General features: G+C 47.0%; 4 protein-coding genes across 4 annotated transcripts; 2 read left to right on the forward strand and 2 right to left on the reverse strand.

The window, feature by feature from the left end:
• Positions 1 to 1,126: 1,126 nt before the first annotated feature.
• Positions 1,127 to 2,614, forward strand: BDV38DRAFT_140290 (uncharacterized protein). The gene is made up of 3 exons (XM_032051412.1): positions 1,127 to 1,210; positions 1,368 to 1,657; positions 1,747 to 2,614. Exons 2-3 carry the CDS (start codon positions 1,481 to 1,483, stop codon positions 2,521 to 2,523), a joined length of 954 nt encoding a protein of 317 aa, XP_031911356.1. The 5' UTR covers positions 1,127 to 1,210; positions 1,368 to 1,480; the 3' UTR covers positions 2,524 to 2,614.
• Positions 2,615 to 2,937: 323 nt separating this feature from the next.
• BDV38DRAFT_252503 (uncharacterized protein) lies at positions 2,938 to 4,624 on the forward strand. The gene has a single exon (XM_032055132.1). The coding sequence runs from the start codon at positions 3,598 to 3,600 to the stop codon at positions 3,997 to 3,999; it is 402 nt and encodes a 133-aa protein (XP_031911357.1). The 5' UTR covers positions 2,938 to 3,597; the 3' UTR covers positions 4,000 to 4,624.
• Positions 4,625 to 4,908: 284 nt separating this feature from the next.
• BDV38DRAFT_294646 (serine/threonine-protein kinase) lies at positions 4,909 to 8,898 on the reverse strand (the record flags this gene model as incomplete). The annotated part of the gene is made up of 5 exons (XM_032062539.1): positions 4,909 to 5,150; positions 5,208 to 5,525; positions 5,556 to 7,435; positions 7,523 to 8,257; positions 8,306 to 8,898. The coding sequence occupies 5 exons, from the start codon at positions 8,896 to 8,898 to the stop codon at positions 4,909 to 4,911; spliced, it is 3,768 nt and encodes a 1,255-aa protein (XP_031911358.1).
• An 800-nt stretch (positions 8,899 to 9,698) lies between these two features.
• Positions 9,699 to 11,237, reverse strand: BDV38DRAFT_252505 (nuclear transport factor 2 family protein). Its single transcript, XM_032055133.1, has 2 exons — positions 11,083 to 11,237; positions 9,699 to 10,768 (listed from the first exon to the last, which is right to left on the reverse strand). Exons 1-2 carry the CDS (start codon positions 11,160 to 11,162, stop codon positions 10,375 to 10,377), a joined length of 474 nt encoding a protein of 157 aa, XP_031911359.1. The 5' UTR covers positions 11,163 to 11,237; the 3' UTR covers positions 9,699 to 10,374.
• Positions 11,238 to 12,038: the final 801 nt, after the last annotated feature.

Genomic DNA, 12,038 nt, shown 5'->3' on the forward strand with positions numbered 1-12,038 from the left:
TGGCAAGGAGAAAAATAATAAAATAAAAAGAATAATAACAGAAAAGGTGGAATAAATTCCAATATCATAGTGCCCCCTGCCGGCAAGTTGGCCCAGCTCATCTCGCAACTGTGGTTGTGGTGTTTGATATACTGATACAGTGCATAGACGCTACTGTTAGGCTTATAGGGATACTATTCCTGTGCTTGCTGATTCCTACTACCTAACGCTACTTACTAGGACCTACTGCCCGAGCAGTGACTTTGCTTTTTCTAGTGGGTTTGCGGCCCTCGTCGTTTTTATTCTTTCATCTGTTAACCCGCCTGAGTCCACTTCTACTACTATCGTATTTTCTTTCTTGTGCCTCCCAACCTACTTTATACGGGACCATCATTTGCTGAACCAGAAGGGAATAAAAGGAAGCATCAACACTCACATCATACCTGGAATCACTGGAAATCAGTAGAGGCTCTTCCTTTTTTTTTTTTTTTTTTTTCCTTTTTTTTTTTTTTTTTTTCCCTCTTTTGCCTGGTGGCTCTCCACCGCCTCTCGCCTCCCACCCCCTGTTCTTCGTTCTTATCCCGCGTTTCCTCTTCGGCTTCCTCTTCCCTCTGTGGATTAGGCCCTCATCTTTCCTTATTACTTCCCCGTCTGGTTCCAGCGTGACCACGAGGCTATGCTAGCCTTGCAAATCACCCGACGGGAGCTGGAACTGTTTTGATTTGGACTGCTTTTCTGACCGGCTTGGACTCCGCATCTCTCCAATCCTGGTCGCCTTGCACTTTTTCTCACGCACCACCGCACACCACACGCACACCACACAGACACACTTGGCCTGCGTACAGCGTACATACGTACCATACATACATACACCGATACATACTTACATACGATCGTCCGTTCCGTTCCTTTACATACATACATACAAATAACCCCATACATACACCCATACATACGGACAACTATCCCTGCTCAGCCAACAGCTTCGACCAAACAACCCGCGGGACGTGACTCGACTCTCACATCATCCTGCATTTGTTTTTCCTTTTCCCACCCCCGTCTCGTTCCGTTTCTTAAGCAGCCTTTCGCGCGCTCTCGACTACAAATGTCCAGCAACCCCCACGATTTCAGCGACCCTAATCGACAGGGACAGTATCCACCTCCTCAGTGGAACACTAGTCAACCTGAGGATAACCCTTCCGCTCATTATCCGCCGGCTTCACAATACCCTGTATGTTTCACTCTTTTATACCACACTGACCTTTTTTGCGCCGACAGGCTCCCCCGTTTCCTCTTTGCTGTGATACATCAGCTTCCCCCTCCCTCGCTGTCACTAGGAGCCTCATCTTTTCACCTGTTTCCATCGATTCTTACCTTCCACAATTGAGTCTGCGGTCACTGACACAGTGGTCGCGTCCAGTATCCTCCGGCTTCGTACCCTCCACCGAGTGCGGATCACCAATATCCTCCGCCGCCGCAGTCACAGTATCCGCCGCCCAACATGGCTGCCATTCACCCGCATGTTCAGGGCCCGCAAGACCCCTACCGCCTTCCACCGCCCCCTGGTGCTTATCGCCCCCCAGATGTTTATGCTCAAGCACCGCCCCAAGTGGTTTACCAAGCTGCCGCTCCACGACAGCGGACAGCTATCGCTTGTCGTTACTGCCGGAGACGGAAGGTATGCTTCTACAGTATTGGGCTTTGAGCTATATTGTCCGGTTCTTGAGTAGACAGTTGTGAGCTGACGGTGGATTTAACGGTAAATAGATTAGGTGCTCGGGATTCGAAAGTTCTCAGGATGGGCGTTGCAGTAACTGTATCCGCTTCAACCAAGAGTGCATGTTCACACCAGTTTCCTCCCAGGCGCAAGCTTTTGTTCCTGCACATGCTGCCTACCCACACCTGAGAAACGCACAGAACCAACCACGTGGTGGTGCCCCGGTAATGCTTTACGGCGCTCATGGTCAGCCTTTACCACCTCAACAACAACCTCAAGCTCCACCGGATGCCACACTTCCCCCGCCACAGGGAATGTATCCCTATAGCGCACCTCCACCCCTCTCATCCGTCTCTCAAGATCCTGTAAGTCCCAAGTCATCCCTCTCCGCCGTAAAAGATACCCTTACTCATCGGTCCCTTTGTGAACAGAGACCTATTGGCCGTCGCGGCTCCGGTTCTGGATTCGAGTATCCTGATCCAACCAATCTGGCACCCGTAACGCCGGCAACATCTGCTCCAGGATATCAAGCGCATTCTGCCTCAAGTCCATACTATCCACCCCCAGCTCAGCATGATCGACGTCCTTCTCCGCAGTCGGCGTATCCTTACGATAATCGCCACTCTTCGTCTCCCCACAATTCACCCTATCCTCCTATGCACCCTGGTCAAAGCGCGATGACTCCCCCACCCACTTCTACTCCTGGTGGCTCGTCTCGTGGTGGCCTGAATGTTCGTGACATGTTGAATCCAGGAGACAGCCAGGGTCGTTCCAGCACTGACAGTGATATGCTGAATGCCCTAAACCGGCGGGGCTTGAATCAGTAAGCCCACCATGACACATTCTCGAGACTCCTGCAATGCGGTGATGGTCTGGGTGGGAGCTGGGGTAGATGAGTAAATGTTGGTGCGAATAGACGGGGATGGAGCTGCAGATACCGAATTCAGTTTCGTTGGTGGTTGACGCGGAAGGTTGTGTGTGCTGGCCACACGGTCCTCCACATTTCACATGCAAACATTCCTTGATTTGGAAGGCACAACTGTGCCGTTTGCTATGGGGAAGGAAAGATGGGGAACATCAAAATCAAAGCAAGAGAGGTATCATGACAATGCGAGAACGAAGCGTACTCCTGTTTCCTCCCATACCGATGACAGGATAAGGCAGCATACGGCGACGACAGAAGATTATGACAAATACCCGGGTGGATGTTCGACTTGAAGCCACGGCGATGACGAAGGCTGAAAACGTCGTTCGCAAGAAGGAAGTGGTAACGATACCTCTTAGTGGATGGAATATTTGAGAAGAAAAAAAAAAGAAAAACAACAAATAACAACAATTTTTCGACTGCTACGAAGCCATGGAAACGAGATGCAAGAGTGTTATGAGCTGCACGATCTGTATAGGGAGTTGTCGGTCATCAATGACTGCCAATGAGGTAGTGCGGATTGTCAGTTTTGCGGATTCAATCGGACGGGCCTCACACTTGACAATCGATAACTCGCAATTCTTTTATTTATCACCTAAATTTCCCTTTGCGAAATACAACATCACGGCTTTATAAACTATCTGGGGCAACCCACTAATGGAATTTTCTTTCTGTCATTATCTCCGTTTTGTTTTCTCTCGGACATCCAGTCTTCCATATCACTGCGGTTTTGGGTTACTTTGCGCCGTTGCAAACATTTTAGCCCTCATTTCCGGATTGCTCTGTTTGACCGAGTCGGTACTTGAGATGTTGTTGGGTCCGGCTTGACAGGCAATGTCTGATAATCCATAATCTGCGCACCGAATTTTCTGGTACATCCTAGAAAGTTTATTATCCCTGTGTATGCGAACAGATCTGGATCAGTAACCCAAATCGGCGAGTATGGCTCAGGCAGGATAAAGAGAATAAGTGTTGTATGCATTGGACATGGATACCTCTCAGCGTCGATTATCACGGAACCAATCATGGTGTGGGATTTTGCTACATTTACCTCTCTCGTCTTTTTCTTTTGATGGACCATTTTCGATTCTTTTTTCTAGCGGTAGTTGTTTCATCTTTCTCAGTGTTCCTATACATTTCGGGTGGCTCTCTGTCGTATTTTCATGATATGTTCCATTTTCGCGGCTTGTTTGCGATTTGCTTGTTATTTGTGATCAAGGTATTTGCCATTGCGAAAAAGGAGGTCATCTTTTTATATTGTTTTACCGCCGTCTTTCTATTTGCCGTCATAACCTGTTTTGTGTTACTTGGGAGGCTGTCTGATCAATTTTTGTTTTTATCTTTTTATGACTCGCAGATTCCAATGCTCACTTGTTGATTTTGGTTTTTATATTGCATTGTGCATACTTTTCCTTCGAATGCTATGGTCTTATGAGTCTATTTCTTTCTTGAATTCTAGTACAAGGCAAGTACTTATAAAGTTAATAGTATCTTTGTGCCATTAGAGTAGCGTTTGTACATCTTCCACCATTTGACTCAGGGATTTAGATTGCTTATAGTATGATCGTTCTATGCGAATACCGGTCTTACTGCAATCCAATGACACCCATACCATTCCATTAATCTACCTTGGAGACAGTAATCATGAAGATATCAATTGATTTATTCCTATCTAAGTTAATTCCTACCTAACATATTGCAAGACGCTTCCTGTAAGCCAAGTATGGAAGATAAACGAATGGTAGGTATCCTGGAACTGGCGGACCTCGGGACAGAACAGATGAGTTGTTTTGCTTTGTGTATGAAGGGGCCAGACTACATGAAAATGAAGGAGGGACATTTGTCGAGAAATTGCAAATGAGACGACGAGATGTGTATTCCGGGTTTAGGTTGAGACCAGTGTTGAACGAATGTGATGTATGACATAGGAGATTGTTGCGAGTATAAAGAATGGGCTTTCGATGAGTTGGAGTGAACAGACAAGGGCATACCGGTACGTAAAAGAGAGAAAATGGATGATACAGAAACATACACACATCAGGATAGAAAAAGAGAGGCCGGACGCCATCCAGTAATACAAAATTCAGATCAAAAGATGATACCACAAATGCAAACAAAACCGATCCCAACTTCGGGAGTATAAGATGGAAAAAATGTGAATAGGGTATTAGTAGAACAAATATTTCGTGCTTCTGTACCTTTCTTGTTGGTAGAAGTTGTTGGGGGTATAGAAGTAAACAGATTTCATGGGAAGATAGAACGTTGAATGCTAGTAACTCGACTCATTTCATTCACCTTGAGGATTTTGGTATTTATCAAGAACCTTCATCATCTGCTGTGCACGAACTGGGTCTTCGACTAGCAGCCCGCGTTGCTTCATGTAAAATTTGAGAGTATCGATGACCTGGTTGAAGGATGAGACTGCGCCTCGTTCTTGTTTGAATCGTACCAGACTGAGGTTGCCTCGTCGGCCGTCTTCGAGGACGGTGTAGAACTCAGCGGAAAATGCAACAGGGCGGATGCGACCCACTGAATAATAGTTAGGATACTGGAATAGTGTGCATAGGTATGATGTTCTTGACTTACAATTGGAACTGGAGACTTTACCATGGATTATGCCGTCGGCTTTGTCGTAATGGACATTCACTCCAAAGGGCTTCCATTCCCGGAGGATCTTGTGCACTTCCTTTCTGCCTTTCAATTTTGAGGTGTTGAGGGCGACGGCCTTGGTGGCAGGGGTGAAATAGAACATACGTGCAAACCAATTCACGGGCTTGCGTGAGGCACCAGGTCTTTTGGGGAGGGGTTTGTCGGCGTTTACCAAGCGAGTATGTTCTGTGGACTTGTTGAGTATGGGTGTTGTTTCTGTGGTTTGGGAGTCTGGTACAGGTTTGTCAGACGAGGCTCATGCGGTATTGGTTCGATGGTACTGACCTATTGTAGGGTGCTTGCGATTACTTGCTTTCCCCTTCATGAACTTCCTGAAGAAGCCTCCTTTGCTCTTCCCTGCTGGTGTCTCCGACTGATTGGTTGAATTATCTGTAGAGGGGTTTACCTCATGCACAGTGACAGTTCTGTCGACTGGGTGTAGCGGTTTCAGATTCTTGCATGCAGTTTCTATGGGTGGTTGGTACTTGATAGGTAACCACGACCACTTCTTGTTGTCGGGATATCGCGCTGCGTTCCGCTTCTCTGACTTTGGCGGGATTTCTGCGATAGGGTCAAGCTCACAAGGACGGTGGGAATGGAAGGAGTTCATGGAAGAATATCTGCATGGTGCAAGATTGTCCTCGTTGGAGCCGTCCGCAAATGGACCGTGATTATCATTAGGGGAGGGATCTTCGCTTTTCTTGCGGATTGTCAGAGGTTGAATAGTTTCTAAGGAAGGCACAGAACTTTGAGGGACCATTCGGATGGTTCCTATGCCATTCCGACTAAGGCGACCTGTGTAGTTGCCAGTGCTCGTTGTTAGACCAGGTCGATAAGGCTTGTATTGTTTTTCACCATTGCTTTGTCGGTTGTGGAGCTCTTCTGATATTTTTGGCAGGCCACCGGCATCCTGGGGCGATACGCTAGGTTGTGCAGCTGGTCCACTAGCATCTTCAGGAGTTATAAACCGCTCACACTGCCGCTCCTTGTCCTTCTCGATTAGACGGTCAAGATGTTTGATCACACCTACAAGGTATTCAGGAACACCCTCTGTGCCATCCTGAGTGGAATAGGCAATGAGTTTGCGTCGCGTTTCAGCCAATTCAGCAGCAGTACAAGATCTTGGGGACTCTCCACAGCGTGGAGGTGTCACCGGCGCTTTTGGATTGCTAGTAGCGATACGACTATGTGATGCTTCAGGACTGGCCATTGACACGGACGTTGCGGGGGTCTCTGCGCTCATGCATGTACTTGTTGTTGTGCAGCCTGTTGATAATGAGGCGCGATTAAAGGCCTCCTCGCAGATTTGGCTAAGCTCATGCGAGACCTGGCGTGCATCATCCTTCCAAATGAAATCTGACTCGCGCACCTTCTTTTGAGGTGCGCACGTCCTCAGGGCAACACCGGGCCTTCGGACCACAGCTGGTTGGGCAGGCAATAGTGGGCTGCTTTCCTGATCAGCAAAGGGGCCAGCGTCTATGGACACCAGGCTATTCTCGCTCATGTCTTTATCTGGGACATTTACTGGGGCACCCTTCGTTTTCATTGCAGTTGTCGAGCCTTGCGAACGGTTTCGCACGTGGCGGAAACAAACATTTCGCTTGTAGCTTGCAGAACGAGGCGCCGTCATACCGTTAAGTTGTCGTCGGTTCCCAATATGTGAGGTTCTTGAGTGGAAAGACTTCAGAGAGCTCGGCTTTTTCTTGTTCTGTACAATCGCAAAAGGGGAGCTCGGAGGGCATGGGGTTTGATTCCCAGAGTCTCCTTCAGATATGGCGCTTGCCTCTGCAATTGCATCCGATTCTTTCCTTTTGCCTGCATTGTCCGGAACGTCCCTATGGGATGTGATATGGGTATATCCTTCTTTTTCGGACACAACATGACATGGTGAACGGAAGGGATCATAGCTGCCGACGGTTGCGCAGGATTTTGGCTCTTGAAAAGCACTGCGTCTTAATTGAGCGGCTTTACCCATGGGGACTTGGCCACGTCGTCGAGATCCTCTTGAGCGGCCATTATCCCGTTGGCTGAACGTCCCACTTGAATCCCTGGACATGTGGTGATAATCACTGGCTGAGTACTCAAGAGACTGGCCTGGCCAGTTCTCCAAATGCTCATCTCTAAACCTGACTAGAGCATTGTAAAACATTCTCTCAAGTGTCGGTCTATTGTAGGGGTTGTCAATATTAAAATTTCCTACATGCACCGATCAAGCAGTAGAGTGGAGCTACATCGTAGCGAACCGAACTTACTCTGGATCCAATAGCCTTTCAATCAAGACCTCCCTTTTTACGTCGTGCCATAATGTTTGAAGGTTCCTTAATATATCACTTTCCGACTCAAGTTCATGTCTGCCAATGCGCGCTCCACACTCCTGCACAGACCACGAAGGTGCAGGACCTATATAAGGATTAGACATTACTGGGTCCAAGCATTCATATCTCCTCAAGAGAGGATGCTTCCAAACATCCGCCATAGCAATTCGTTTTTCTGGCTTTTTCTGGAGGATCTTGTGAATGAGATCCGCCGCTTCGGCACTCACATCTGATGGGATCTCGACCTTGGCTGTTTTCACCAGTTTTAATGTGTTTCTGATGTCGTCCTGGTCGTCAAATGGCAAATAACTGGTCAGCAGAGCAAATAGGATTATACCACAGCTCCATAGATCAGCCTTATCGCCGTGGTAGTTTTCACCTCTAATGATTTCCGGGGCAGCATAATGCGGACTTCCGCATGATGTTTTAAGCCAATAACCCGCCGGTTGAAGGGCCGCCATTCCAAAGTCAGCAAGTTTCACGTTGCCCTGCGAATCCAAAAGAATATTTTCCGGCTTCAAATCTCGGTGGCAGATACCGAAGCGATGACAGTATCCAAGGCCAGCAAGTATCTGTCGGAATAACTTGACTGCTTCGAATTCCTGAAGTGGTCCATTTTTTGTTATGTAGTGGAACAACTCCCCGCCCTCAACGTATTCGAGTACAAGATATCTGTTGAATGTTAGTACTGCTATGATCGAATCCTCAAGGCCCACCTACATTTCACCTCTATTCTCCCACACATCGTACAAACGGACGACGTTTGGATGTTCAATAAGTTTCATGATGACGACCTCCCGCTCGATTCCAGATGGCATTTGTCTGGTCCCCGATTTACCTCGAAGTCCTCTATTCCGGTCCATTGCTGCAATACTGACACTCTGGGTCATCGCCGCAGATGTCTTCGACACTATCTTAATTGCAGCAGTTTGTCCAGTATACTTATGCTTCGCTAGTCGCACCCGACCTGTTGTGCCTTCCCCAAGATTCTTCCCAAGTTGCCATGGCCCGATATGTGTTTTCCGCTTTCCCTGGTTCGAAATAACTGAGTTCGCTGACAGGGTTGAGTCTCGCTTAGATGAAGTTTTCGGGTTCGCCGTAGGCGAAAGACAGTTGTTATCTACATATCTTTTTTGCTCGGGTGGACTAGTCACAATAGACATTGGTTGTGGCGAGCTCAAATAATGAGGATCTCCCATTGATTCTTCCCCTTGCACCAAACTTGGGCTCGGGCAATTGTTGACTCTGTTGCTAACATCGACAAGCGGCGCGCGTACGGACTCCGGACCAAGAGGGACAGCCTTTTGTTCCATTGCCATGTAACCTCAGGCTAACACGACAGGTGGGTAAAGCCACAGTCAGGCCACATGTGGAAATTATCTTCGATAAGACGGTACATCGTTAGAGAGTGACTCCAAGTCAGGTTTCCGACTATACATAGGCGCCTTCGGCTTACCTTTGATTAACGCGACTTTCAGAAAGCGATGTAAGAAGTGACAGGCAATAACTGTACCTGTTCCCTCCAGGAACTCCCGTTTAACAAAGTAGAAGAGCGAGTTTGCGAGTTATGCTTTTGAGTCGCTTTACGATTAGTTCATCGCAAAGCCGTGAAACAGATACGTATCAGCGAGTGCACAAATAAGGAGCGGGGGGTATATTGCGACACGGGTCGACGGTAGTATGCTTTTGGGCTGTTGTTGTCTTCACGATTCGGAGAGTACCAGAGAAGGATAACAGACAGTCTTCAACGCGCCAGAGTGATCCCAAGCGCAAATGTTCCAGGGAGCATACTCAATCTCCGCCCATAGCAGACACGGCACGCTAGTTGGGTTAGAGCATACCATGTTGAGGTCAATGTCGGTACGTGGAATGAGCGTTGAAGTGTTTGTTTCCTTTGGATTCTTCAGGTCTCCCCGGTATCAGTCGATATCATCCTCTGGAATGTACAACATTAACCCTCCCTAATTCCCAATTTCAGAGCGTAACATGCTCGACTCGAATTCTATCATCCTACAAAAGTCTATATTGTTCAATGTTTAACTCTAGAAGTTTCAGATGTACTCGAGCCCAATTCAGTTGCAATACCGAACCATGATGGACTTGAAAAGGTGAACAGCGGTAGTACTTCGACAGCTACCGCACCCCTTGCTCCCAGTAGCATACAGAAGTCTCCACCAGGGATATCCTCGTGCCCTCAGTCATAAGGTACATTCGCCGATACTGAGAGGCTACACAGTGGCTGGCTTTGTTCCAGCCTGTCTACATTCCTCCCTTTGGGCTTTTCAGAAGCGCTGCAGATTCTCGGCAGTAAAAGCATTATCTTGCAAAGACCTCAACATCTGTCCCTTTCCTTTTATTCCTCCTACTATTCTTTTCTTGTTTTACACAACAACATCCTTGATGGCAAAAGATCAGTATTAGGGTTGGGAAGGGGGGGAGGGGCTCTGAATCAAGGGATGAAGGAGGGACATTCAGCTAAAAAGACTAGTATCCTGATATCGCGAACGAGACAGTCCACGCATGCTCGTCACGTGCAGATAATTTCCCAGAGATCGATCAAAGCTAAGCTGGGTTCTTCTTGGCGATCAGGGAAGATTCACCTAAATGATAGGTGAACTAGCTTCGATCTTAAGGGATGAGCCAGAACTTGGCAGTATAAATCAATATGCCAAACAGTCGGAGATTATGGAAGGCCGGTGTCATAATTGACTTGGCATGTCACTTTTGCAAAATTGCACAACAGTTAAGTCGAATCGTGCAATAAGAACTGGTGTGGTCGAATAAGCTCGTCACCAATGTTCCTCACTAATCACCACATCTTCAACATCAACACCATCGACAAACCACCTCCCTTCCCCGTTCCCATCAGGCCCCAAAACCAGGTCATTACCACTCATCATCCTTTTCCTCATCTTCCCCGTTTCTCGGTCAAATGTCCAGTCCTCGAGGCCATAGCAGCGCTTCCAGCGCATCCCATCTTGAACATCTTGGTATTCATACCAGAATTGCACCGCGATACGGTCGTCAGAGAAGGAAAACAACTCTTTTCGAAGCCTGTAATTTGCTTCACGATTCCATTTCGCAGTTAAGAAAGGGATTATGTTATCCGTCCCGGAAAAGAATGAAGTACGATTGCGCCAAACGCAATCTGGTGTATAGGCTTGAGCGACACGTACTGGATCTCTAGTTCACATATTGTAAGTAGAGTATAACAGGTTTTTCGACATAGCAAACTATGCCAATGCAACTGAAACTTGAAAGAGTGTATGAAGGAGAAAGAACGATGCAAATGAAGTGGGGACAGATGACTTTGGCCACGAGGTGGTCGCATAACTGCGAGCAAGGGATGAAACACCAAAACTATGGCATGGGGGGATAACTATAGCCCCTCGTGCCAGAAGCATGGGATGAAATGCTATGAAATCCCTACATTTAAGGCCAAGCACGAAGGGCTAGGGGGATGGTTGCTGTTCGAGCTCAAGGTAGAGTATACGTACTGGGTATTCCACAGATTCTGTGCTGCTTTGACCTTTTTTCTCGCCGACTCCTCAGTAAACGGTGGATTGGTATCTGCCATATTGATCCAACGCACGACCCCAACAGTGTATGAATCCTATTTCACCAATGTACACGCATATCAGATTGAGTCACAGTAAGACGTTAGTAAGTGATGTGGGACATGTATATAAGCCTTGTCACGTGTCAGCCTTATGCAAGTTATCTTTTAGTCTTATCTTAGGTACGTTCAATTAAAGCTATGGGGTTGCACTTTGACACCTTTCGGCCGATACATAGACTTCGGGATTTAAAGCGTAGTCGACATCAAAACCACTCTACTACAATCTGAAACTACCGCAGTGGTTCCCAAGTAGATCAGGCTCACAGACGAGGTATAAGGCAAGTACCCAGTACATAGAAAGCTACTCTATTTATAGAGGTATCTTTTGCCATATGACATCATAGTAGGCTTCATCTGTAAGAGCTTCCGAAGCAGCAGCACGTTCATTTTGACTTTTATGCACCAATACATCCTTTTATTAATTTATATATCTAAATATACAGGTAGCCCCTTTTGTTGGCTTCGAGTTTAGGTACTCAATTCTGTGAGGTAAATCATAAAGTACCTATGCCGGGATTCAACATGTTCTTGATAGCATGTCGCAAGAGTGCGTACCAGAGGGCTGGTGGCCTAAAATCCATCCACGTTGGATGAAAAGTGGGTTGTTATAGATATATAGTACTGCTGTGGGTTCAGAGCTTCATTTGCATCTCTGGTGAGTTGGTATCTGTGTCGGAGACGGTGCATATCTATATATATATTCATATCCGTGTCCACGGACTGCAGCAGTGTTTAGGATTTTAGTCACGAAGCATCAAAGATATATTGAGAAAATTATTATCGTGTTAGACACCAAGCTCATGAGAGCATCTTACAAGAATGGCATGTATAAGC

The sequence above is a fragment of the Aspergillus pseudotamarii genome, assembly GCF_009193445.1.
Source record: "Aspergillus pseudotamarii strain CBS 117625 unplaced genomic scaffold BDV38scaffold_44, whole genome shotgun sequence".
NCBI lineage: Eukaryota > Fungi > Ascomycota > Eurotiomycetes > Eurotiales > Aspergillaceae > Aspergillus > Aspergillus pseudotamarii.